The sequence below is a fragment of the Callithrix jacchus genome, chromosome 14 (assembly GCF_049354715.1).
Source record: "Callithrix jacchus isolate 240 chromosome 14, calJac240_pri, whole genome shotgun sequence".
NCBI lineage: Eukaryota > Metazoa > Chordata > Mammalia > Primates > Cebidae > Callithrix > Callithrix jacchus.
Window position 1 is genome coordinate 42,444,484 of NC_133515.1, and position 25,178 is coordinate 42,469,661.

General features: G+C 45.8%; 2 protein-coding genes across 13 annotated transcripts in view; both read left to right on the forward strand.

The window, feature by feature from the left end:
- LOC118147286 (uncharacterized) overlaps positions 1-7,493 on the forward strand; it is a 42,297-nt gene extending 34,804 nt beyond the window's left edge. For 11 of the 12 annotated variants that reach the window (XR_013526500.1, XR_013526496.1, XR_013526501.1 and 8 more), the window contains one exon: positions 182-1,621. Coding sequence is in view for 1 of the 12 variants with exons in the window: in XM_078349101.1 (XP_078205227.1) it covers positions 894-898; positions 1,254-1,432; positions 6,925-7,262 (522 nt within the window). In the remaining 11 variants the exon portion in view is untranslated. Of the gene's footprint in view, positions 1-181; positions 1,622-6,924 lie in introns of those variants that run through there. The other variant, XM_078349101.1, reaches the window with a different exon arrangement.
- On the forward strand, positions 7,492-23,615 carry LOC100407930 (NADH dehydrogenase [ubiquinone] 1 alpha subcomplex subunit 5). The gene has a single exon (XM_078349102.1). It carries the CDS (start codon positions 7,505-7,507, stop codon positions 7,853-7,855), a length of 351 nt encoding a protein of 116 aa, XP_078205228.1. The 5' UTR covers positions 7,492-7,504; the 3' UTR covers positions 7,856-23,615.
- The last annotated feature ends 1,563 nt before the right edge of the window (positions 23,616-25,178 follow it).

The following is a 25,178-nucleotide window of genomic DNA, read 5'->3' on the forward strand; positions in this document are numbered from 1 at the left end:
CTGGGTCCCCTTGGCAGGTTTCTCTCCTGAGTCTGCCCCTCATCCTCCCTCTCGCTACAGCATGTCCAACTTTGGGTACAAGGCGAGTAAATGGGGAAGGGGGTCAGATAAAGAGCCCTTCCCTGTCCCAGTGAAATATGTTTAGATAATAGATGGCATTTTCCCCCTGTATCTTTCCCAGGGCCCAGAGTCTCCACTTGCTAGAGGCAGAGAGGATGGAGAGCCCTCTGGCTCATTAGTTGAAGGACACCACAGTTGGGCAAGAAACCACAAGCCTGCACTGAGGCCCAGCCTTGGAATAGAAGCACCTGTCGCCACCTGTGGTCTGGGGACAGGGTCACAGGACAGATGGTCATCCTAAGCTCTTTCTCTCTTATGTGCTAAGTTCAACCCATTTTCCTACCTCACAGAGCCAGGTCAGCCTCTATGAGGTCCTGGTGGTAAAAGAAGTGCCTGCCTGCCTGCCTGCCTGCCTGCAGGGGGGCGCTTGTGTTTGCATTCCTGGGAAGGCATTGGTTAGCTCTGCGACAGACCCTTCTGACCAGCTCACCTCTACCAGCACACCTCAGACCCAACTGCAAAGAAGATCCAAGCACCAACGGGACCCTCTGGTAGCCTGATGCTACCAGATTCCTCTCTCAGTTCATCTATCATGGAGGGCTCACCAGTTGGGAGTCCTCAAAAACACAAATCTGATTGACAAGCTAGCTGCCTGCCTGCCTTCAGCCAGTCTACCTGCTGCTGCCTTCGGGTTTTCTGCCAACATAGCTCAGACTCGCCCTTGCTTGCCTGATACGGCAGGTGCAGTTCTCTCACACCAGCCGATCATCTGCTGCAACAGAGCCTCAAATGAACGAGGAGAACGTAGGAGCTTGGTCAGGTCACCAGCAGCCATGGGGTTTGTAGTCCTCTGATTTTCTTCCACCTCGGCCTCCACCATCACTACCACCAGGCCTCTGCTGGGATGGCCTACAACCCCACAGCTTCCTGGCCTCTCGCTCCTGGCCTTGCTCTCTTCTCCTATAGCCAGTTTAATGGCTTGTGAGCACAACCCCTCCCTCTCAGTAAAGGGGCACATGGCCCAAAGCCAAACCATTCCTGCCTAAACTCTGGGACTAGAAAACCTAAAAACAGTCAAAAGTCCTTCCTTCCTCAGAACCTCTGGAGTCTGATTTCCTTGAAAGACGCTTGCAGGTGGCTTAGGACAGTATGAACTGGGGTCTTGCTAACCCCCGCCACTATTCTCCCCACAGCCAATGCCAGGCTATTCTGAGCCCAACTTGGGCACAGAGCAAAAAGGACAGGCAGCCCATGAGCCCCCCTGGACATCTCCAGTCATCATATCTGTGTCCATATCTTTGTGAGACGGTCATGCCTATGATCTGCAACAGTGATTTTCTGAGATCAACCCTAGTGTCAAGCTTCCTGAGCGGTAAGTTCCATAAACCATCAAAACGGTATGCTTACGGAAAACTATTGATGGTGGTAGTATCTGAGCTGCAGTATCTGTCTCTCAGCAGAGGCAGAGCATTTTACTTTTCACAATGAACTCTCTTGCACTGTTTCATTTCTTACTCTAAGCTTGTATAACTTTTTTAAATCTAATAAAAAGTCCTAGGAATTTCAGTATACTGAATTTGCATAATCAGGGATTCCAGTTGTAGCACAAAAATCCTTATTCAGCTATGCTGTCATTCATACACATGTGAAATTCAGCCATGATGCTTAGAACCAAGATTAATCCAAGGGGATTTCCTCACTCAGCCAGTGTGCACTCAGCTCTGTGCTGTGGGGACACTGAGGTGGCATGGTGCGGCACAAGCCCTTGTCTGTAAAGAGTTGAAGTAAGAAGCCTATTCAAAGAAAGTGGCCATGTCCTAATTCTTAAGGAGGCCCCAGAAAAAAAAAAAGTGGGGAAAGTGGAGCAGCCCCAGAAGGGCGAGTTTATTACTAGCACAAAAGGACCCTGATCCAGGACACCCCCAGACATACTACTTAGATAGAGCAGCCCTACCCTTCAACAGCACCTCTCCTTTGTACCTGAGTTTCGTTCCTTCAAAGTGCTATGAATGGGTATGTTATGCAGTTTGATGTAGTCATTTCACAATGTACACATAGACCGAAACATCACATTGCACACCATAGACATAAACAATTTTTTTTTTTGAGATGGAGTTTCGCTCTTGTTACCCAGGCTGGAGTGCAATGGTGCGATCTTGGCTCATCGCAACATCCGCCTCCTGAGTTCAAGCAATTCTTCTGCCTCAGCCTCCTGAGTAGCTGGGATTACAGGCACACGCCACCATGCCCAGCTAATTTTTGTATTCTTAGTAGAGACAGGGTTTCACCATGTTGAGCAGGATGGTCTCGATCACTTGACCTCGTGATCCACCTGCCTCGGCCTCCCAAAGTGCTGGGATTACAGGCACGAGCCACCATGCCCGGCCACAATTTTTATGTGTCAGTTACATATGCCTTAATAACACTGAGTGGAGAACACTTTGAAACAATAAATTAAATTCTTAGGTTTTGAACCAACCTCCTCTTCACCATGAGGTCATACTTTGCTACCACATCCATTGCTTGGAGGGTTACTGGCCTGTGTTCCTTAATATTATGTAGAATTGTTGTGGGAATTAAAGGAGATGGGTGATCCCAGAATTCTTAGTCTTCCTTGGGGATGACTAACCCAGTATTCCAACATTTCCTGGAGGGCTCAAGGTTCCAGAATTGGAGTATTTCCTCTAAGACACGTCCATACATTTCCAAGGAAAACACTATACGCTCTTTCCCCACCTTTCCACACCTCTCCACCAGGATGATCCTTTGACTGTGCAGTTACCTCAGTGAATACCCAGCTCCTCCAGTTCGCTCAGCAGAGATCTTCAAGGAAAGTAACACTCTAAGAAGTCTTTTGGCCTCCACATGCCCTCAACTACAGTTCTGGGGAGGGAAGGCTCGGGATAGGATAATGATACTTGCCAAGATGCCCCAGAGACGTCACCTGGGGAGATGGCAGGGCAGGCATCGGAGTGGGTGCCATGGCATCTCCTGCCACTCTATCCACCAGAGCTAAGAGCAGGAAAGTATCGACTTGAAGTATCTACTTCACGTTTCAGCCAGGTAAACAATGCAGTTCCTGCTCTTAGCTCTCAGGGAACTCACAATCTAGTAGAATTACTTTTGCAACATACATCCTGACCATATCACAAAAGTAAGCAATTAGCACTGAAAATAATTTACGGGGCCGGGCGTGGTGGCTCACGCCTATAATCCCAGCATTTTGGGAGGCCCAGGCGGGTGGTTCACAAGGTCAAGAGATGAGACCTGTAGAAACGCAAAAATTAGCTGGGCATGGTGGCGCGCGCCTGTAGTCCCAGCTACTCGAAAGGCTGAGGCAGGAGAATTGCCTGCACCCAGGCGGCGGAGGTTGCGGTGAGCGAGATCCCGCCATTGCACTCCAGGCTGGGTAACAAGAGTGAAACTCAGTCACCAAAAAAAAAAAAAAAAAAATTTACTGACTGGGCGCGGTGGCTCACGCCTGTAATCCCAGCACTTTGGGAGGCTGATGCGGGTGGATCACGAGGTCAAGAGATGAGACCATCCTGGTCAACATGGTGAAACCCCGTCTCTACTCAAAATACAAAAATTAGCTGGGCATGGTGGCACGCGCCTGTAGTCCCAGCTACTCAGGAGGCTGAGGCAGGAGAATTGCTTGAACCCAGGAGGCGGAGATTGCGGTGAGCCAAGATCGCGCCATTGCACTCCAGCCTAGGTAACAAGAGCGAAACTCCATCTCAAAAAAAAAAAAAGAAAGAAAGAAAAGAAAAGAATTTACAAACTCTCCCAGTCAGGTCCTCATTTTGATATACTATCTTCCAATGAGATGGATACAAACTTCACAGTCGCAAAAACTATACGTGCACATACAGCCATGTGCCATACATCCAATGACAGACAATATATATTGATGGTTCAATAAGATAATATTGTATTTCTGCTGTATCTTTTCTACATTTAGATACACAAATACCCGCTATGTCACAATTGCCTGCAGTATTCAGTATGGTCCCATGCTGTTCTGGTTTATAGCATAGGTGCAACAGGCTATACCATATTGCCTAGGTGTGTAGTCAGCTGTACAGCCTAGGTTCATGTCAGCACACTCTATGATGTTCATACAATGGCAAAACTGCCAAAGAATGCATTTCTCAGAATAAATCCCCATCCTTAAGTGATACACGACTGCATTTTACTAACCTGGCTAGCTGGGACCTTCACCAGTAAAAATTCTACATAGAAGATGCTATTTATTGTTTCTTTCAGACAATAGAAATTCCTTAATTTCAGTGGGTTTTTTAAAAATTTCTTTTTCAACAGAATCTCACTCTGTTGCCCAGGCTGTAGTGCAGTGGTACTATCACAGCTCACTTCAGTCTTGACCTCCTGGGCTCAAGTGATCCTCCCACCTCGGTCTCCCATGTAGCTGAGACTACAGGTGCACAACACCAGGCTTAGTTAATTTTTGTATTTTTTGTAGAGACAGGGTTTTACCGTGTTGCCCAGGCTGGTCTCAAACTCCTAGGGTCAAGCGGTCCACCTGCCTCAGCATCCCCAAATGCTGGGATTACAGGTGTGAGTCACGGCACCTGGTTCAACTTTAGTTTGAAATAATCTTGATGTACAAACTTTTCATTTCCCTTGCTCTCCAATATGATAAACCAAGATTTTTAATATTAGCAAATATCATTTACACATACATATATTGTCTTTAGAAAACATAATTATCTGCTACTGTGCTTAAACATCCTTTTATTTCTCACCTTGCTCAGGGATTTCACTCCTTTGGCTAAAATATGAAACTACAATCGTATGTACTTTAGTGTTTGCAAGCTTACTCTTTGAAAACATTTACTTGTATAAGACACCTTTTTTCTTTTGTTGATTCCAGTTGTTATCTGGAAACACTTCCTTAGCTCCTAACACTCTTTTAAAGCTAGGTTTCATCTACTCTGAAAGACCTTGTAAACTACATAATTGCAATACATGGTATGACTTAGAGTGCCTTGTTTATTTTAGTTAAACTATAGTCTCATATTTTAAAATGTATCAATTATGCTATATAACACAACAGATATTAGCTTTAAATTATTTAATAATTTGTATGGGTATTCTGTGTATCAGTTCCCAGACTCATCACCATACTTGATGCTGGAATTCTTAATTGCTCATGAGAAATAGAGGAAAATTTATACCAAGAGTTGCTCAGAAAGGTCTGGGAATGTTCCAACTGTCGATTACCAGGTAGACCTACCTGGGCCTGGCCGGATCCTCACATCCCCATCCATTCTGATGGAGACACAAGGCCGCATCTGTCTGCTGACAGCTTTAGGCTTTTAGAAAGCCTCCCAGACTAGGCCACCTGCTCACAACCCTGCCAGGAAACCCCTGGTTGACCCAAGTGAATTTTTTTTGGCCCATATGATGTGGTAAAGGCAACAGGGTACTCCCACCAGCAGCATACATACTAAAATTGAAACACTCAGAGATCAGTGTGGGTCCTGTGCAAAGATGACACAAAGATTTGCTAAATGTTCCGTATTTTCACACACACACGCATGCACACACACACATAGGAGTATAAGAAAAGCTGGGGAAATCTGAATAAAATCGGTAGACTATCATTGTCAATATTTTGATTGTGATATTTGCAAAACCATGCTATTGAGAGAGATTGGGCAAAGTGTGCAACTGGTTGTGAATCCATTATTACATCACAGAGGATTATACCTTATATAATTATACCAACATACTATCACAAAATAAATACATAATACTATGAGTACATCAATGAAATGTTCAATTTGAAAAAGGCAATTGTATTAATCTGTTCTCGCATTGCTATATAGAACTACCTGAGACTGGGTAATTTATGAAGAAAAAGGTTTAATTGGCTCACATTTCCACATGACTGGGGAGGCTGCAGGAAACTTACAATCATGGCAGAAGGCGCAGGAGAAGCAAGGCACATCCTCACACAATCAGAGCAGGAGAAAGACAGCAAAGTGGAAGGCGCCACGCGCTTATAAAACAACCAGATCTCATGAGAACTCTTTCACAAGACAGCACTAGAGGGATGGTGCTAAACTATTAGAAACCACTCCCGTGATCCAATCACCTGCCACCAGGTCCCTCCTCCATCAATGGGGATTACAATTCCACATGAGATTTGGGTGAGGACCCAGAATTAAACTGTATGAGCAAGGTAGCTAGGCAGTTTTAATGCATGAGCATAGTACAGAAAACCTACTTCACAATATATTCTATTTCCTCGGTCTCTTCACCTGAGACAGCAATCTCCTGGTCTAAAGCTTTCAATTATATATGCTGTCACCCGGCTGCTAAAGTATTATGTAAAATATAAAATACATGAAATAAAATATAAAATGTCTATTAAAACCATTGATTAAAGAATACAATAGACAAAAAAAAAATCACCCTTCCTTGAACATTTACATGATAGCTAAGGGTTCAAGTGAATACTTCTTTTTTTTCTGGAAGACTCATCAGGAAGGTAGTGAAATAAACAATTATCCACAATCCACTGTCAGACATTTACCGCCAATGAAAACTACTAAGCCAAAACTAACAGGAGATGTTTTAATTATATTTTTGTAGCACAAAATAATTAAACTAAGGCAGGCAGAGAGAGTGAGAGGATCCACATAACCATAGTTTACATTACTTTAAATCTTGACAGCTCCAGATGCTAAGAATGAACCCAGATCCTGCCAATGCAGGTTTTGTTCCTTCTGAAACAGACATAGTCTGTGCGACATGTCCAAAAAGGACGTTGCTTGGGCTCTTGCCACCTGATTGGTTATTCACAAGCACCATCATGTTTGAAATTGTCCATTTCTGCAGATCTATGGCCAGCCCTCCCATTACAAAGGCTCACTGCAATTGCTCCTCAGCCCTCTTCAGACTGGATGTCTGGCTTCTTCTTTCCCTCTGACCCTGAATTCAGAAGAGCTTTTTCTGAGGTCCTCCTGCCGCTTCAGCTTCTTCTCCTTCTGCTTGAGGAGTGCTTTGAAGTGCTCTTTATTTTGCAGGAGCCGCTGCTTCTTGGCTTTCTTCACCCTCTGACTGTGCACTGTACTCAGAGCATCCAGCAGTTCAAGGATCTGACAGGAACAAAACCCGGCGAGCATCAGAATACTCTCACCGCCACCGCACACTCCCATCCTAGGCACCACGGTTGATGGAATCCAAGCTAGAGGCAACCTAGGATCCAAATGAATATTAACTCCTTATTATTATTGTTATTAACTCTACTAAGCAGCCGTGTCTATGACTCCACATTAAAAATGCACAGGGCAGAGCAGGGCCAAGCAAAGGACGGGAAATAGATCCCAGCCCTGCCTCTAACTTCTAGTTCCAGTGCCGTGAATAACTCTGGCCATATCCCTTCCTGATCAAAACTGAGTTGCAGGTCGGCGCTGTCATGGCGGGTGTGCTGAAGAAGACCACTGGCCTTGTGGGATTGGCTGTGTGCAACACTCCACACGAGAGGCTAAGAATATTGTACACAAAGATTCTTGATGTTCTTGAGGATATCCCTAAAAATGCAGCTTATAGAAAATATACAGAACAGATTACAAATGAGAAGCTGGCTATGGTTAAAACGGAACCAGATGTTCAAAAATTAGAAGACCAGCTTCAAGGTGGTCAGTTAGAAGAGGTGATTCTTCAGGCTGAACATGAACTAAGTCTAGCAAGAAAAATGGTGCAGTGGAAAACATGGGAGCCATTAGTGGAAGAACCTCCTGCCGATCAGTGGAAATGGCCAATATAATTATTAAGTGATTTTGGTGGGTTGATGGGAAACTGATGTAATTAAATATTCTGTTCTATTAAGAGCATGTTCATTGACATAATCAAGAAAACGGATATAGAAAATATCTAGGAAACTTAAAATTAGTGATTATGGTAATTCGGTCATGTGAATTTATTTTTGATTTGTAAAGTAGTCACACAAATTATTTCAAAGATATTTCTATGAACAGAGACGTCATGGGAAGATTTGAGAATTAATTAGAAAAATTCCTACAGATCTTCAGTATAGAGGTCATAATCAAAAAGTAAAGTTTCTTTAGTAGTATGTTCAATATATCATTCATTTTAAAAAATTATCCTGAAGAAGAAAAGAAAACGTCCTTAATATGGTCTAAACAAATTTATAGATCACTGTTTGAGGTAAAAAAATGAGTGATATTTTCAAATGTGATAAAGTAGCACAAATGACTGGTAATAAAATTTGAAATTATGGTTAACCTCCTTAACTGTGATCTTATGGATGTAAAGTAAAATTTAAATATATAGTTATATATTGATTACAAAATCCATAATGCCATTTTGTTTTAGTCATTATTTGAATTATACCATTTACTCTGTTTTCTTAGTCTTAATTTTATTACATTTTGTTGTTACTATATTTGAAAACCATCAAATTAGAATACGTTGTACAGTTGAAGAAATTGACTTGGTACTTGAAAGAAATATTTTCCACTGCATAGAGGTACTTGGAAAATCTTTTCCTTTTGTTGTATTTGTATAAGTTAGCTTTCTGGCCCATAGCCTTTTAATTTTTTAATCAACCTAATTACATCAGGATAGAGGTAGAATTTCTGTAAAAGAAGAGACATTAAGAGTTCCTGAAATTTATATCTGGCATATGGGTAGGCTTATATTCAAAACATCTTAGTCGTACGACTATAAATTCAAAGTGGAATCACTAAGTAGTTTGCAGTACGTTTCTAATATAAGTGTAGGTGGGTATCAAAACAAGACAAATGCTGTTCAGGGAAAGAAGTTGGCAAGGTTAAATTTAAACAAAAATAAAATTACATGGGTTTTTGCCTTTAAAAAAAAAAACAAAAAACTGAGTTGCAGTAGAAACGCAAAGTGCGCTGCCAAGAGTGTTATTTTACTATATAAACAGGCAGTCAGTTGGTGACAGGACCTTCCTTCACAAGGCCCGCATATGATATCTGGTCTCTGCCTGTCCTTCAGCACCTTGCCTGCCTTCACTTGGGTCTTTGGCTTGTTCTTAAATGGCAAGGCTTTTGGAATGTGCAGTGAATTGAAATGTTTCTTATGCCTCAGGATTGGCTGAAAAGAAAAATAAAACCAAAACAGGGACATATTTAAATTATGATCTATGTGTATTTGAAACTTCTGCTTAAAACTTCTCACTGCATTGGCTTTTCCATAAGATCAGTAACACTAGAGTCAGCTGACTGTCAGAAATCAGGACTCAATCATCCATCAAATATGGACTGCCTCAGTGGACACCTATAAAGCTAGGCAAACAGAGGAACAAATGCAAATAGCTTATACTTGCAACACTTCCAGAAAACCAAACATGCCCATTTCTATAATATAGAACTATGAGGTCTCAACACAGCACATGCATAGATCCAGTTTCCTCTAACAGAAAATTCAGGCCTTGTCCTTGGGCCACTGAGGTGATTATTTTTTTCACCCTAATGAGTATATAATCTAGCTTTTCATCTTGACTGTCAGCCTGTCTGGATTTAAGAACATAGTTTTTCCTTCAGTGAGCAGCCAACATGTCCTCATTCCTGGTTTTAATTAAGAGCTTTAACTTTATTCTGTTTCTGATGGGAGCCTGGCTTTAATTTTCAGGTTAATTTAAGTTTTATGTTTCATTAATTAAGGTAATCAATTTTTTTTTTTTTTTTTTTTTTGGAGACAGAGTCTTGCTCTTTCACCAGGCTCCAGGCTGGAGTGCAGTGGGGCAATCTCAGCTCACTGCAACCTCTGCCTCCCGGGGTTCAAGCAATTCTCCTGCCTTAGCCTCCCAAGTAGCTGGGACTACAGGCACGCACCACCACACCCAGGTAATTTTTTGAATTTTTAGTAGAAACGGGGTTTCACCATGTTGGCCAGGATACTCTCAATTTCTTTACCTCGTGGATGATCGAAATTCTTAACTGCCTCAGAGACATTGTTAATAAGTTGAAAGTTGTGCCCTAGTCTTTTACCAAGGTCAACTAGACAGATAACGTTTCTCCTGTGCCTTAAATTTATCATTAAGGACATCATCCACAATAATATTTTATATTACCTGTTTAGGAACTCATATTGCTTCACGATTAAAGAATCAGAGAAATCTGCTTCTCACAAAAAAATGTGGCACCACAAGCTGGACAATGGGCAACACATCCTAAGTATGTTTCAATAAAAATGTATGTAAGGTGCTCCAAAATTTCATTAATAATTTTACAGAAAGAGTAACGCCTTAGGGACTTCTGTTTCTAGCAAAATGGCAGACTCATAACTTGAACTACCATCTTATTACAAAACAACTGAATATCCTAGATTAAAGTAAACAAATCTTTTCAAATAGTCTTAAGCTGTGAAGAAAACAATGAATATTTTAAAAGACCAAAATCTAAATGAAAATGGAAATCCATTCAGCCAGCCTATATGTTTTAACTGGAAAGTTTAATTCATTTACAAAGTTATTGTTGATATGTGAGGGCTCATTTCTTTCAATGTATTAATTGGTTATTTTCTGTGTTCTTTGTTCTTTTCGTTCTCTCTATTTGCTTACCATTGTGGTTTGGTGGGTTTCTGTAGTGGTAACATTTGAGTCTTTTCTTTTTCTTATTTGTGTGTTTGCTCTATCAGTGTGTTTTATATTTTTGAATTTTTGTGATGATAGGTATTGACCGTTTTCTTGTAGGTGTAGAATTCCTCTGCCCATTAGTAATGACCCTAAAGCTCCTAGGGCAGAGTGTGGATGGGGTGCATGTGGTGTCATGCTTATCTCCACTCAGCCCACAGGGGAGAACCAATACCACCAATTTTGTAGCTATCCTGTAGACGGGCTTGTCAGTCTGACCAGTTGGTGGTAGGAAGATGTCCAGAGCTCCCAGCAGCATGTTTGCCCTGGCATTGCCATCTCTAAGGGTGACTTTCCATCCTGGAACCAAGGCCTATGAGCTCCTGGCTCCGGCATGCTGTTGCTATTTCAAACAGAAGCTACCACAAATGCTACGTGCCAGGGTTGTACGCAGTTTTCTCAGTGTAGGTGCTGACTTCCTTCACAGTTTCTTCATGTCTCTTCTGGCTGGAGAGTGGCTCCATGGAATCCATATTGTTGACACAACAATTAGTTGTTTCATACCCAGCGTGTGAGCCAGAAGGTCAGGTTCATGGGTCTGCCCATTCTTGGAGATACCAGCTTCAAATTCACCAACACCAGCAGCAACAATCAGAATAGCACAGCCCGTCTGAAATGAGCCTGTATTCATGTTGCTGATACAGTCTCTATGGCCTGAAGCATCAACAATAGTCACTGGTACTTGCTGGTCTCAGATTTCTAAAGGAAGAGGTCAAGGTAGTATCACATTCACACTCAGCTTTCAGTTTATCCAAGACACAGCACACTGAAGAGCCCATTCCCAACTCAGCAGCCTCCTCCTCACATTTTCAGTGATTTGTTTGTCCAGGCCACCACCTGTGTAGATCAGATGGCCAGGAATGGTGGAATTCCCAGATCTACATGGACAATGACGACGGTGTTGATATGAGTCCTTTCTTTCCTTTCCCATTTTGGCTTTTAGGGGTAGTTTACATGACACCTACGTTCTGGTGGCAAACCCATTGTGAAAAAGCCCTACCGTATGTGGTATACATGTTCTTAAAGACCTTTTGTTGCTCTTGGTTTTTAGGCCTCATTGATAGGTTTTCAGATACGTGTTTAAGGCAGACATCCAAGTGTGTTTCTTTAGGGATGTGCTATTGGCTGTTGTCTTTCAGGGAATGGAGCTTTTCTCAGAAAAAGAACTCTGTATCCAAGTGTTTAGAAAACGCTTTTGAATGTTGTTTCTTACCTTTGTTTTTGAGGCCTCAGTTTGATCGAATTACACATACAGGTGTAACAAATCAAACTAAGCATGTTTCTTTAGTGCTGCATTATTTGCTCTGTTTTTGAGACAGGGTCTCACGCTGTCACCTGGGCTGGAGTGCAGTGGTGTGATCAGGCTGCTTCCTGCAGCCTGGACCTCCCAGGCCCAAGCCCTCTTTTTGTAAAGATAGAGTCTGTTTTTTTTGTAAAGATAGGTATGTTTTTCCTGGTGGATGGAAACTACAATTGCATACTCTTTCTAAAAGGCACAGAGTGCCCTGTGTCCCTAGCCCAGGCATATTCCTTGTGCCAGGATAGACCAGTCTTTAGTTGCCCAGTCTAGGCTGACAAGTGTATGGCCACGCAAGCCATAAAGATCCCCTTGACTTCTTGTAATAGAAACTCATAGAGGTTGCACCTAAATGGAACTTTGATGGGAGACCAATCCACATTACCAGGTCCATTAGGCCTTTGCAGCCCACATTCACCCTGAAACAGCCAGTTGACACTCTCTGCTTTCTCCTGGAGTGAGAGCTCAAGTTCAACGAAACACCAAAGGGACAAATGGCTCCGCCATCCTGAGTGCAGTTTGCAGCTGCGTCCTCACACGAGACCAGAGAACAACACTTGGCAATGTCTACTTGTTTCAGAATCACTGCTGTCAAGAAACAGTGTCGTGCTGGCACTCTGGACTGTGTCAACAAGACAAAACATGAGTAAAGACACAACTAGGAATATATATACACACACACACACAAACACACAAAGTTGCATAATTTTATGTATATACAAATAAGTATGTAACCTATATAAATAAGTAAATACAAATCAAAATATAGATATTAATACATATAAATTTCTAACACTGTCTGCCAGCATGTAATGGTGTTTCTCCATGCAGGTGAAAATAAAATGTATTCATGGATAGATAGATAAATATGATATAGAAAAATAGATAACTATATATTTATTAAAAATATATTCTATATAATTACATGTACATGTATAATAGATATATAGGATTATACATATAAACATAAATAAAGATGGGTAACAAAAACAACCCCAACTCACACACACACACACACACACACACAATTACATAAACACACACATACATTATATTTATACCAGTGGCTGTTAGGCCCTTTTGCAACATACTGGCAGTGAAGATACCAGAGAAGATACTGGAGACTTTTCCTCCCAGTTCCATCTCACTTGAAATGGATAGAAAACACCTAACCAGAGACCTTTAACCATATCCAGTCCAGAGGCCATCATACTCCAGGGGGAAAGCTGTCTACTTCTCCCAGTCAAGATTGGTGCTTGGCCGGGCACAGTGGCTCATGCCTATAATCCCAGCACTTTGGGAGGCCGAGGTGGGTGGATCACGAGGTCAAGAGATTGAGACCATCCTAATCAATGAGGTGAAACACTGTCTCTACTAAAAATACAAAAATTAGCTGGGCATGGTGGTGCGCACCAGTAGTCCCAGCTACTCGGGAGGTTGAGGCAGGAGAATTGCTTGAACCCAGAAGGTGGAGCCGAGATTGTGCCATTGCACTCCAGTCTGGGTAACAGTGAAACTCTGTCTCAAAAAAAAAAAAAAGATTGGTGTTCATGTTTTGTACATCTGAGGTGGGTCCATGCAATGGTGTCCCAGTTTGGTGGGCATTGAAGAGGATCTTTGTGAAGAGATAGATTGTCTAGGTCTTAAACCTCAGGTTATGCTTCAAGCAGTGAGAGTGTGGCTGCTGTAAGATGCTACAGGAGTGAAGAGCAGCCAGGCCAGAGTTGCACTGCACTCAGGTCCATTGGATGTTTCACAGGCCAGGAAAATGGCTCCAGAGTCTGAAGACCACACAGTCTAGAGCAGGCTTTGCTGGCCAGTTCCAGATGGCTCTAGACAGGCTAACAGGACAGGCCTGAAGAACACCCAGAGAAGAGACCCTGGGAGTAAGATGCCTGCAATCTTTTCCACAAGTTTGAGAAGTGTGGGAAACAGGGAACTGGGTGTTGACAAACCCTTCTGAAGGTCAAAGTCGTGGTAATGATGAAAACCAGGCAAGAGGCAGAGTGCTGAACCCTGTCTCCTCAGGTAGATGGAGAATGTGTGCTGCCAAACTTGGGCTAAATTTGTGGGGGAGGCATGTTTCTCCTGGCCAATGTGAGCTATGCATGCCCAAACCCCAAAGCGATAGGGTGTCATGAAGCTCCGTGCCAGGAAACTGGCCTTGGGCATCACTGGGTGATATCTAGCTGGACTTAAGGCACCACAGTGGGCTGATGAGTGTGTGGCTGCACAAACAAAAAATGACCCTTTTACTTTTGAGATTGTGACCACTCAGGATCTGAATGGAAGCCCAGCTGATATGACCGGTCCATTAGGTTTGGCTGCCCCCATGTGTTGTAAAACAGCATCCACTCTCTGCCTTCTCCTAGAGCAGGTGCTTACCCTCACCAAAACAGCAAGGGAATGGATGGCTCCAACACTCTGAGTCCCCTGAGTCCTACGTGCAGCTGCGTGCTAACACCGGATTAGAGCAGCAGCACTCAGAGGGGGTCTCAGTGCTTTGGTCATTCTACATATAATTTTGTGGTGCTGTTTGTCAGCTGCAGCAGTATTTTTCCATGCAGGTGATAAGAAAATACACCTGCACACATATATATTTATATACAAATAAATAAATATAGGTATCAATCAAATCACATTTGTAAAAATAAAAATATATGTTAAATATAAATGTACATTTTTTAAAATAACCGAAATACCACACACACACACACACACACATACACAGATCCACTTACATGTATACCGGGGACATTGGGCAATTTTAACACTTACTGACAACAAAATGAGCCAAATGGATGACTGTGATCTTTCCCTGCTGTTTCATGAAACTCTTCAGGGACAGCAAACACCTGGCTTGAGAACTTTTAAGTTACCCAGTCCGAAGGCCACCACCCTCCATTGTGAAAGCTGTGTCCTTCTGATCCAGTCACTCAGAATTGATGCTCATATGTTTTACACATAAGGTTGATGTGTAAGATTGTGTCTCAGTTTGGGTGAGTGTTGATGAGGCTTTTTTTTTTTCCTCCCTCCAGTGGTGGGGCTACAGTACACCTGCATGCATCTTCAGTGGATCTAGGGATAGGTCTCTCTAGTCACTGTCCCGGGGCTGAAGGATAGGCCAGCCCAGGCCTGCTCAGCCCTCTGCTACCCCTGATAGCACCACCTCCCACCATCTAGGGGCCTGAGGACAGGCCTGCTCCACCCACAGCCACTGTTATTGGTGCCTAAGTGTACCATTTAAGTGTCTAGGGATTTTTTTTTTTTTAAGAAAAAAAGGAGAGAAGGAGAGGAAGAAAGAGGAAGAAAAAGAGGGAGAGAGAACAGGAATATTGCTTCATTCTAAAAATGGGTATTAATAATGGCTGATCAATATTTTGTGTATTTAAAGTGGACAATGTATATTTTGTGTATTTAAAATGGAGAGCTCTATAAATATTTATTGAGTTTACTTGTTCTGGATCTGAGTTCAAGTCCTGGATATCCTTATTAATTTTCTGTCTCATTGAGTCTAAATCTCGTTATGGGTCTTATGTATCTGGGTGTTAAGATCTCTTATTGTTGCATTGATCCTTTTACCATTGTATCTTTGTTGCTTTGAAATCTATTTTATCAAATGTGAGAATTGCAACTCCTGCTTTTTGTTTATTTATTTATTTTTGCTCTCCATTTGGTTGGTAAATTTTTCTCCAACCCTTTGTTTTGAGTCTTTGTGTATCTTTGGATATACCATTAGATTTTGGCTGTATCTTTTGATTGGGGGATTTAGTCGATTTAAATTTAGGGTTACTGCCATTTGATGTTAACTGGCTATTTTATCCATTCGTTGATGTAAATTCTTCTTTATGTTGATGCTCTTTACTTTTTGGTATATTTTTAGAAAGGCTCATACTGGTTGTTCCTTTCTATGTATAATGCTTCTTTCAGAAGTTCTTGTAAAGCAGGCCTGGTGGTAATAAAATCTCTGAGTACTTGCTTGTTCCTAAAAGATTTTATTTTTCCTTCAGTTGTGAAGCTTAGTTTGGCAGGATATGAAATTCTGGGCTGAAAGTTCTGTTCTTTAAGGATGTTGAATATTGGCCCCCATGAAGCTTTCCATGGAGAGGAAAAAAGACCAGGTCTTTGGCATTAGGATACACTGCCTGGACACATCTCCACCTCATAAAAACACCAAGGGGGCAAATTGCTCTGACACCATCAGTACTATGTATAACTGTGTCCTAACACTTGACTGGATGCTTTTATACTTTTTAGACAAAACACAATACATTTTAGAAGAAAAAACAGGAAAAATCGTGTCTGGCTAGGGGCAGTAAATTTTAGGAGAGTCACTAGGAAATACACCGTCGGGGTAGAACCAGAGGAGAATCAGAGCTTTTTTGGTAAGCACATTTCTGTGGGTCCATTGCAGCCCCTCGTTCCCATTACGGTGGTAAAGGCTGCTTTCTCGCCCTGGTGTGGAAAAGGTTGGAAAAATAATCTATATGCCAATCTGGCATAGTTGAGGATGGTGCATCCTTCGCTTCTTCATTTTCTTCATCTGAGACTTCACTAGATGTTTCGAGCATTAAAAGTTGAGTTGGAGGCTTTGGAGAGAAAAGTCAAGTTAACTGTTGTGTTACAGGGGGTCTGTAAAGGGAGAAAACATCATAGATTAGGACGAGAAAGAGCAGACAGAAAAGAACAAATCTGAGCACAACTCCCCGCACCCCAGTAAATCAGCCTTCTATGCCTGGAAATAGGTCTGTCCAATAAAACACTTTAGCCTTATTTATTTAATAACGAACATTTCTCTTGTCTTTTTAAAAAGTGTGGGCTAATTGTGCAGAACGATTTGCATGGTAGCCGCGTTCTTCCCCAGGGATCTCACAGGCTCCTCCCTGTTGAGCAAGCACAACAGAGGCTACTAACTTCTGATTGTAGTTTTCAGTGATCTCAGTGTTTCCATAATAATACTGAACTCTTGTTCTATTACTACAGAAAGACTCAGTACTGCCTTTTTAATCTCATAAACTCTGCAAAATGTCTGGGAAATAAGCTGTCAACATTGCATAAAACTTGGAATTGTGATATACAAGTGATTTTTAATATTACATCTAGTACGTTTGTGTGGTAGTAGCTTATGAGCCAAGAAGCCCAAGTATGTAATTTGACCAGCACTTCCTCTACACGAACAGCCTGGTGCCCTAGATGGCATGCTGATGGCAGTAGGAGGCAGACTTGCTCCTGGGCAGAAAGGGGCAGATCCCCAGTGAAATCCCACCTTCAAGCCAGGAATGGCCTGAAGCCTGGGGGCTGGGCTGCCAGTTCCAGGTGGAATCCTCAGCCGAGAGTGAGAACTTATGGTGCTTTTCCCCCGAGCCCACTCCTGGCTGCCCATGAACCAAACAGCACACACTTCCTCCCTTCTGAGTCCATAGAAACCCGGGACTCAGCCAGACTCAGACAGATGTTGGGACTACCAGGTACAGGAAGGAGCTACCCACTCTGGGTTGGGTCTCCTCCACCCATCGGGGAGACCTGCCTGTGGAGAGGAGCTGCCCTCTGCACATCTCCTGTCTGATGACAGCTGCACAAGCATCAGGAGGACCGGCCTGCAGAAAGGAGCTACCCCACTTTGGGTCTCCTGAGAGCTGTTCCGTACTCAGTGAAGCTCTCTCTACCTTGCTCACCTTCCAGTTGTCTATGTATCTCATTCTTCCTGGACACAGGACAAGAACTCAGGACTAAAAGAGCTGTAACACAAACAAAGCTGAAAGGACCCATCCCCCAACCCCACTTGCCACATTTCAGGTGATGAGAAGGAGAGAAAAGCTGCAGCCCTTCAGGGAGCCCAGACCTTAGGGGCCCTTCGAGTCATGGCTGTGACACTCTTTTGGGGCTCTGCAGTTCCTGGTGCCTCCAAGTTTCCAGGCACCACTGCATTCCCCGGTGGCCGCAGTGGAAGCGGCTTGTAGTATGCCTGGTCCAGTCGCAGCCTCCACAGAGCTGGTACCAGCACCTGGAGCTGCCTGCCCCACCACAGCTGGCATGCCTGTGCTCACCTGGGTCAGACCCTGCACTCACTCACACACCCCTTGCTGCTCGGTGCCTGGCTCACCCTTGGTAGACGTGGGATCCGGCCGGTACTGTGAGCTGAGCACAGCCTGCCAGGCTGAGTGAGTGAAACAAGCCCAGCGGGTCCAAGCAAAACTCAGGCAAAGGTGCCACCCACCCCAAGGATGTTCAGAGTGCTTTATATGGACTAACACATAAACTCTCCAGAATCATTCCTCCAAAGCAAGTACAACACTTTACAGATAAGAAAACTGACCTACAGCAGTTAATGACTTGCCCAAAGCCACACAGCCAGAAAGTGGCAGACCTGGGGTCCCGAGTTCAGATGCAGGCAATCCTTCTCTCCTCTTGTTTGATGCTGTTGTCCCCCTGGATTGACTCAGACTGCCAGCTATCCACACTTCCAGGCCCCCCACCCAACTTTTACTTTCTCCTGGACTGGCTAAGCTTGAGATCCACAGTTACATGGTCCCCTCTCTGGAAGCCCCAGGGCACCTGCCATACCCACCACAGGTTGCCCACCTCAGTGCCACGTGACCATTGCCCTCACCCTTGGCTTTCAGATCTTAGGCAGCCACCATAGCCCTGTCAGAGCTGTGAGCTGGCCTGGAATGAGGGCACTGCCTGGAGGGAGCATCCTGTACCAACTGGTGACCAATTGGTCCCAACGGATATAGAAAGGGTGAGGCAGAGGGCAGGGACCCCCTGAGATAAGAAAGCATCTGCAAGACCGGAGTATAAGGGCTGAGGATGTCTGTGCCTGGGTGAGCGAGCAGCAGTAAGGACCATGCGCATGGTGTGGCAGGATGTGAGGAATCAATGTGCAGGCCGAGGCGGGCAGCAGGGGCTCAGCCAGGCCTGGGTTCAAGTCCTACTGCTTCACCTTTTCTTGCTTGTCTTTGGTAAATCCAAGCCAAAGCCAGAGGTAGATAGCAGAGTGGTTAAAGCTGGGGATATTGTGGGGCCTCAGGAGCCAGGTACTTAGACTTGAACCCCACTACTTACCAGTGTATAACCTTAGGCATCTTACATTACCTCTTCATGTCTCAGTTTCCTTATCTGTAGAATGGGAGTGATGAGAGCTTGCTAAGAGGATTGAGGTGTATGTATCTTCATGTAAGTGCCTGTTACAAATTATAACTGGGCCATGATGTCGCTTATATTAATGTTCTAGTTAGAACAGCATTGCCATAAAATAACCATGGTGTCAGTTCAATAGATCTCTTTCATCCGACTGGCGGTGAGATTCTTAAAGAAACACCATCTGACAATGGCATGCTTTTGTGCTTACCAAATGTCCATTCCCTCTCTTTGTGAGGAACATGCATTTGAAACCCCAGAATCCTCCCTCTTTGGGTCATTTGTCTCACGCTGCGCTCCTGCAGCCCTGCACTCCCCTACTCTGACTCAGCCCTTGCTGGGGCCCCAGGCACTGCCCTCCCTAGCTGGCTCAGGTCCAAGTTCCCTGGTGTCCTGGGTGTGGGCAGCACATGGTATGCTCTGCACAGCACTTTCTTATTCATATGCCAAGGATGCTGAGAACAACAGAGGGCACTGATGAGGGGTTGGAGGTGGGGACACTGTGGCCACTATGTGACCTTGGCCAGGCTCCTATACTTCTCTGAGCTAATATCCTTGTCTTTAAGTGGGGATAATATCCTTGCCCTTTGGCCTCACAAAGCTTCTGTGAGCTTGAAATGAATGTATGCATGCACAAAGGGGCTGCGAAGTGTGACTACCGGGTATTATAATCATGTAACCAAAGGAGGGCCTTTATGGGACAACAGATAAGGAGTCTGGGAAGAGCAGACCCAGGCCATCTGGGGAGGGAAGGCTTCTCAAACTGGTGTTTTGCTTTGAGCTGCATCCCTGAGACTGAAGTCTTCTGTGTAAATTCACCAACTTGACCCTGCCAGGGAGAAGGACAGTGAGCAGGCCTGAATAGCACAGGGAGGCCAAATTTGGACATGGGTCAGGAGCTTGGCTAATGCAGGAGGTGAAATGTGGCCAGAGGCTGGGGGAGGGGAGGAACTGCATTCCCCAGGACTGCCTGGCGGTTTCAGTGATGACTGGGGGTGGGGGCTCCAACCAGTCTCTTCCCAGGTTCAGGGGCTCATGACAGATTGGCACAGAAAATGTATTTCCTTTCCCCAAGGTAAGCTGTGTGCTCTGGGCCCTGGAAACAGGGAGCCAACCCCAAAGAGCCAGGCAGCAGGCAAATGGCAGGGGGAAGGAAAAGGGTCAGCCAGGGATGTGTAAATGGGAGGAGGCAGGATGGGGGGAACTGGTCCACATACAGGCCCTTGGGGCTGAAATGACAAGAGAAGCCACACCAGCAGCACTTCCTGCACTTCTGGGGTTAGAAAGTGCCTGCCATTCATTATTCATTATTTCCTTTCTCCAGCCAGAGGTCTGAGTCTAGCCTGGGCAAGGGACCATGAGGTGGGAGCCTAGTGTATTGAGTGCATGGGTGCAGAGGGGGCATGTGGTCAGGGAAGGTGGAAGAAAATCTGGTTCAGGCTCAGTGGAAACCAGAGACAAAGCCCCTGACAGCAGGGGCTGCTGCAGATGAGTGTACATTTGTGTACCTGGGGAGGGCACCATTCACAAAGCCTACTCAGCCCCCAGGTTCAGGGGCTGTAAATGGGGAAGAGGTGCTGGGGTGGGTGGAGGCTGCTTCACCCACAGAGTGCCTGTCCTCCCTCCCCTCTGCCAAGGGGCTCTTTACAGTATGAATGGTGCCCCCTGGAGTTGTGCAACAGGAACCCAGAGCCCTCAGCCAGGCTGCTAAACAGGGCCACTGACCTGGCCTGCCCAGAGCTGAGGATGCAGAGAAGAAGCATGAAAGACCCCCATGTCCTCCCTGCTGGAAACACCTGGATAAAGCTCATTTCCGGAGGCCACCGTGGGAAACGGATTGAGAGCAGGTCACAGCAGTGCGTTAGGAGAAATGCACAGCTGGAGTGCCACCACTGCCCTTAGTGGCCCTGCTCTTGGTGCACACTGCTCTCCAGAGCTCAGGAACATTCACCAACTCCTCCTGGAGCTCCGACCTGGTCCAACAAATATGGAACCCCTGAATCTCACACCCAGGAGTGGGCACTCATGAAATGACCCACTGCACATGCTGTGGTGAACATGAGCCTGTGCTTTTGGAGCTTCTAGTCCTTGGCACATCACAGGTGTCCCAAACGCTCCAGGATGTGCCTGTGCCTGGGAGCATATGTGCAGATGAGTCTGTGAACAGGTGTATCCAGGAGCTCATGAAACTGAAAGGGAATGTCTGTGCTGAATGGCCAGAGACTGACTAATGCTATGATGTAGTTAGAGTAGAAGTCAGATCTCTGGGGAGAAGGGGAATGGCACGTGAAGGCTGAGAGGAAAAGCCTCAGGCTTGGTGGGAGGTTCACACTCTTTCCCCCTAGTTCTCCCCCAATATGGTTCCAAGCCCGAAGACTCAGCTCTGTAGACCCTAGCTTGGCTTGGTCCTGAAGGGTTTCTTGAGAGCAGACAGGGCCCAGCCCTCAGCTCCTGGGGGAAAAGTCTTCTCTTGAAAGCTCTCCTGTGGGAGGTCCCAATCTGATAGGGGAGTGGCTTCCCTGCTCAATCAAGGAGGCCTCACTCTGATGATAGAAACCAGATACTACCCCACCTCCCTCCACCCACTGGTCCGCTGGGGGCAGGGGTTGGGGGCAGAGAAAGTCTCTAAAGGTTGGTGCTGTGACAGCTGTGCCCAGCTGCTAAATTCCCCCATCCTGTGCCCAAAGCAAGGGTAGGGTCCCTGAAAGAGTGGGCGGTGCCTCCGCCCCCAGTAGTTGCCAGCCTGCCAGGCCAGCCTCTGAGAGAGAGCAAAGGGCCAGAAAGCAGCCAGGCGCAGGCCGGGGTGGGGAGTGGGGGAGAGCTGGGTTATAAATAGGCCTGGGACCAGGCCTTGGGGGAAGAAGGAGGAAAGCCCGGCGGTACAGCGCTTCGCTGCCTGAAACCGGAAAGACCTCTTTTCAGATATCCCGAAAAGGTGAGAGGAGAGATGCTGTTCCCACCTTCCTGGCCCACCTCAGTGCCAACTTGGGCTCAGCTTCCAGGAGAAGTGCCTAACCGGCACTTCTCTTCTTCCAGCCTCAGTTTCCCTCTGAATCGCCCTCTGCAGACCTGTGTCGTTGCAACAGTCAACGTCAGTCTAGCGGGGCCAGAAAGTCCCCTGTCTCTCACCTCCAGGTGCTCTCCAGGGTTGAGAGCCGCGGGGTCCCCTCCCCAACCCCCATCCCGAACCCCGGCGGGGATGGCCGGCCCCTCCTACCTGCAAACACCGCGGAGCAGTAGGCGTCGCTGATGTCGGTGTCCGGCGTGCGGACGTTCTCAGCATAGAGGATGAAGACCCTCAGCATGTCTGGCGCGTGTAGGGCCCCGTGCGCCCAGGGCACAAAAAGGGCTCAGAAAGGTCGGGAGGGCTGAGGCTCCACTCGTGGGTCCCCTCACTAGAGAGGGCTGGCTGGGCGAGGCCGGCTGGGATCTCTGGCTCCTGGCTCAGAGCTGCTGCTCTTAAAGGGGAACTGGCCACCCCCCCGGCGGCTCCAGTGGGTTAGGCTGGGTCCCCGCCCCGACTGCGCTCACCCCGCTCGACAGCCGGCGTTCTGAGAACAGGGGTTTCTGCTCATCTTCCACCCCCGCTGCCCTTCCCGGGCGCCGTTGAGCTGTAATCTAATGCCCCGGCTGCGGCCCATGACACGGCATTTTGCACCTGGCTGGGCGGCGGCCGCGATGGCCGGAGGCTGGACCAGGCTCCGAACGCCCAGCGTAGCCCAGATCTCGCTCTCCCACAGGGGAAAGGCTCGGCTCCTCCCCTGAGCTTCCATCCACCCCTGTTTGAGCGCTGCGCCAAATCGGTCGCCTCCTTCCGCCTCGGAGATTTGAGCAGTCTCTCCAGAAGCCAACCCGACCGCCCGGGGTAGGACGGGGGATCCTGGGGAGGCTCTTTCCCTAAGGGAAGCCTGGAGCTGAGAATTTCATTGACAAGCAGGGCGGCTGCTTTAAAAACTTTGCCTTCTTTTTCTAGCTTTAAAAGCAAGACGGCCGGGCGTGGTGGCTCAAGCCTGTAATCCCAGCACTTTGGGAGGCCGAGGCGGGTGGATCACGAGGTCAACAGATCGAGACCATCCTGGTCAACATGGTGAAACCCCGTCTCTACTAAAAATGCAAAAAATTAGCTGGGCATGGCGCGTGCCTGTAATCCAGTTACTCTGGAGGCTGAGGTAGAGAGAATCGCTTGAACCAGGACCCGGGAGGAGGAGGTTGCAGTGAGCAGAGATCGCGCCACTGCACTCCAGCCTGGGCTACAGAGTGAGACTCCGTTTCAAAAAAAAAAAAAAGCATAAAGAAATCTCTGGTTCTGAAAAAAATTGTCTATTAACATTTGGGTATTTGCCAGCCCAGGCTTTCCCCTCTGAATGTACATACACATGTAAATTGCAGTATTTATTATATATCTGAGCGTAGAATGTGGCCTGTGTCCCACGTTGTTGCATCATTAAAATTTTTTCATAAACAATATTTTCAGTAGCTACATAATTGTCTGTCATCTAAATGTACTAGATTCACAAACTTTCTCTTGTTTCACATTGGGGCTCTCCCCAGATTCTTACTATTATAATCGTGAAAAGGAGGTTGCGTTAAAAAAAAAAATAGATATAAACTCATCTTAGCCCCCCCCACCCACCCTGCCCCCGCTAATCCCTCAGATTAGATTCCTAGCTTTGTAATTATAAGGTCATAGGATATGACTTTTTTTAGGTTCTAGTACCTATTACTAAACTGCCTTCCTGCAGATATGCAGATCCACACTCCCGGCAGCCTGTGACTCACCTTCCAAAGAGGCCAGTTGGATGGGTGTGCAGCTGTCAGCAAAACTCCCACAGCAGCCCATGGGGGCAGTAGACACACACCAGGGCAGGATGAGCTGGCCGCTGACAGGTGGCTGATTTTCCCCCATAGAGAATACTAGAAGAGAGCAACGCTCTCCCAAAAGGTCTGTAATTTCAAGAGTAGCGTAGCAGACATTTCCTGTGGTCACTTAGGTTCCTTCTGTAGCCATCTATGCCTTCTTTCCTTTGTGCCTCTAGCACAACGTACGGTGGGGAGAGGAAGAGGAAAGGGAGAGTTGAAATGCAATCATTCATTTAATGGGAATGTATAAAGTCCTAAGACATGTCAGGCATGGCACTGTCCTGAGTGGGGGACACAGTGGTGAGCAGAAGTGACACAGTCCATGTTATGGGCTGAATTGGGTCCCCCTGAAATTTCTATGTGAAAGGCAACCACCAGTATCTTGGAATGTGACTCTACTTAGAGCCTTTAAAGAGGTGAACGAGTTAAAGTGAGGTCATTAGGGCCATCCAATCTGACCAGTGCCCTTATAAAAAGAGGAAATTTGGATACAAAGATAAACCAGGGATGCATGCACACAGAGAAAAGGCCATGTGAGGACACAGGGAAAAGGCTGCCATCTGCAAGCCAAGACGAGAGGACTCAAGAAACCAAGCCTACTGACTACACCTTCATCTTGGACTTACAGCCTCTAGAACTGTGAGAAATAGATTTCTTTTCTATAAGCCCCACAGTCTGTGGTATTTTGTTACGACAGCCCTGGCAAACAAGTACAGTCCTCGACCTCAAAGAGCTTCCACTTCAGTGAGGGAAACTGACACTTACGGAATAATGACGTCAGTCACACACCATTACAAATCTGTAAGTGCCATAAAAGACAGAAAATGTGGGAGTGTGAGAACAGAGAGCAGGGAGCCCTCATCAAGCAAGTGCCCAGGACAGTGAGAGCTATTTGAGATGTGATCTGAAGGCCAGCTAGTTCACTGGGCAGGACTGAGGATGGGGCAAGGAAGAGTGTTCCAGAGAGAAGGAAGCGCTCTGTGTCAAGGTCATGGGAGGAGAGGAGTGTAGATTAAGAGCTTGTGGAATGGGACAGGCAGGCTGGAGAGACCATTCAGGGCGTGGGGGAAGCTGCCTGAGGCCTAAGTCCAGAGGAGTGGCAGGATCTGATTTACTTCTCAAAAGCTCCCTTTGGCTGCCTTTTGGAGAATAGAATGCAAGGGATCAGAG

Bases quoted from the DNA above. Each gene is read 5' to 3' on its own strand.
- LOC100407930 (XM_078349102.1), top strand. From the start codon at position 7,505: ATGGCGGGTGTGCTGAAGAAGACCACTGGCCTTGTGGGATTGGCTGTG.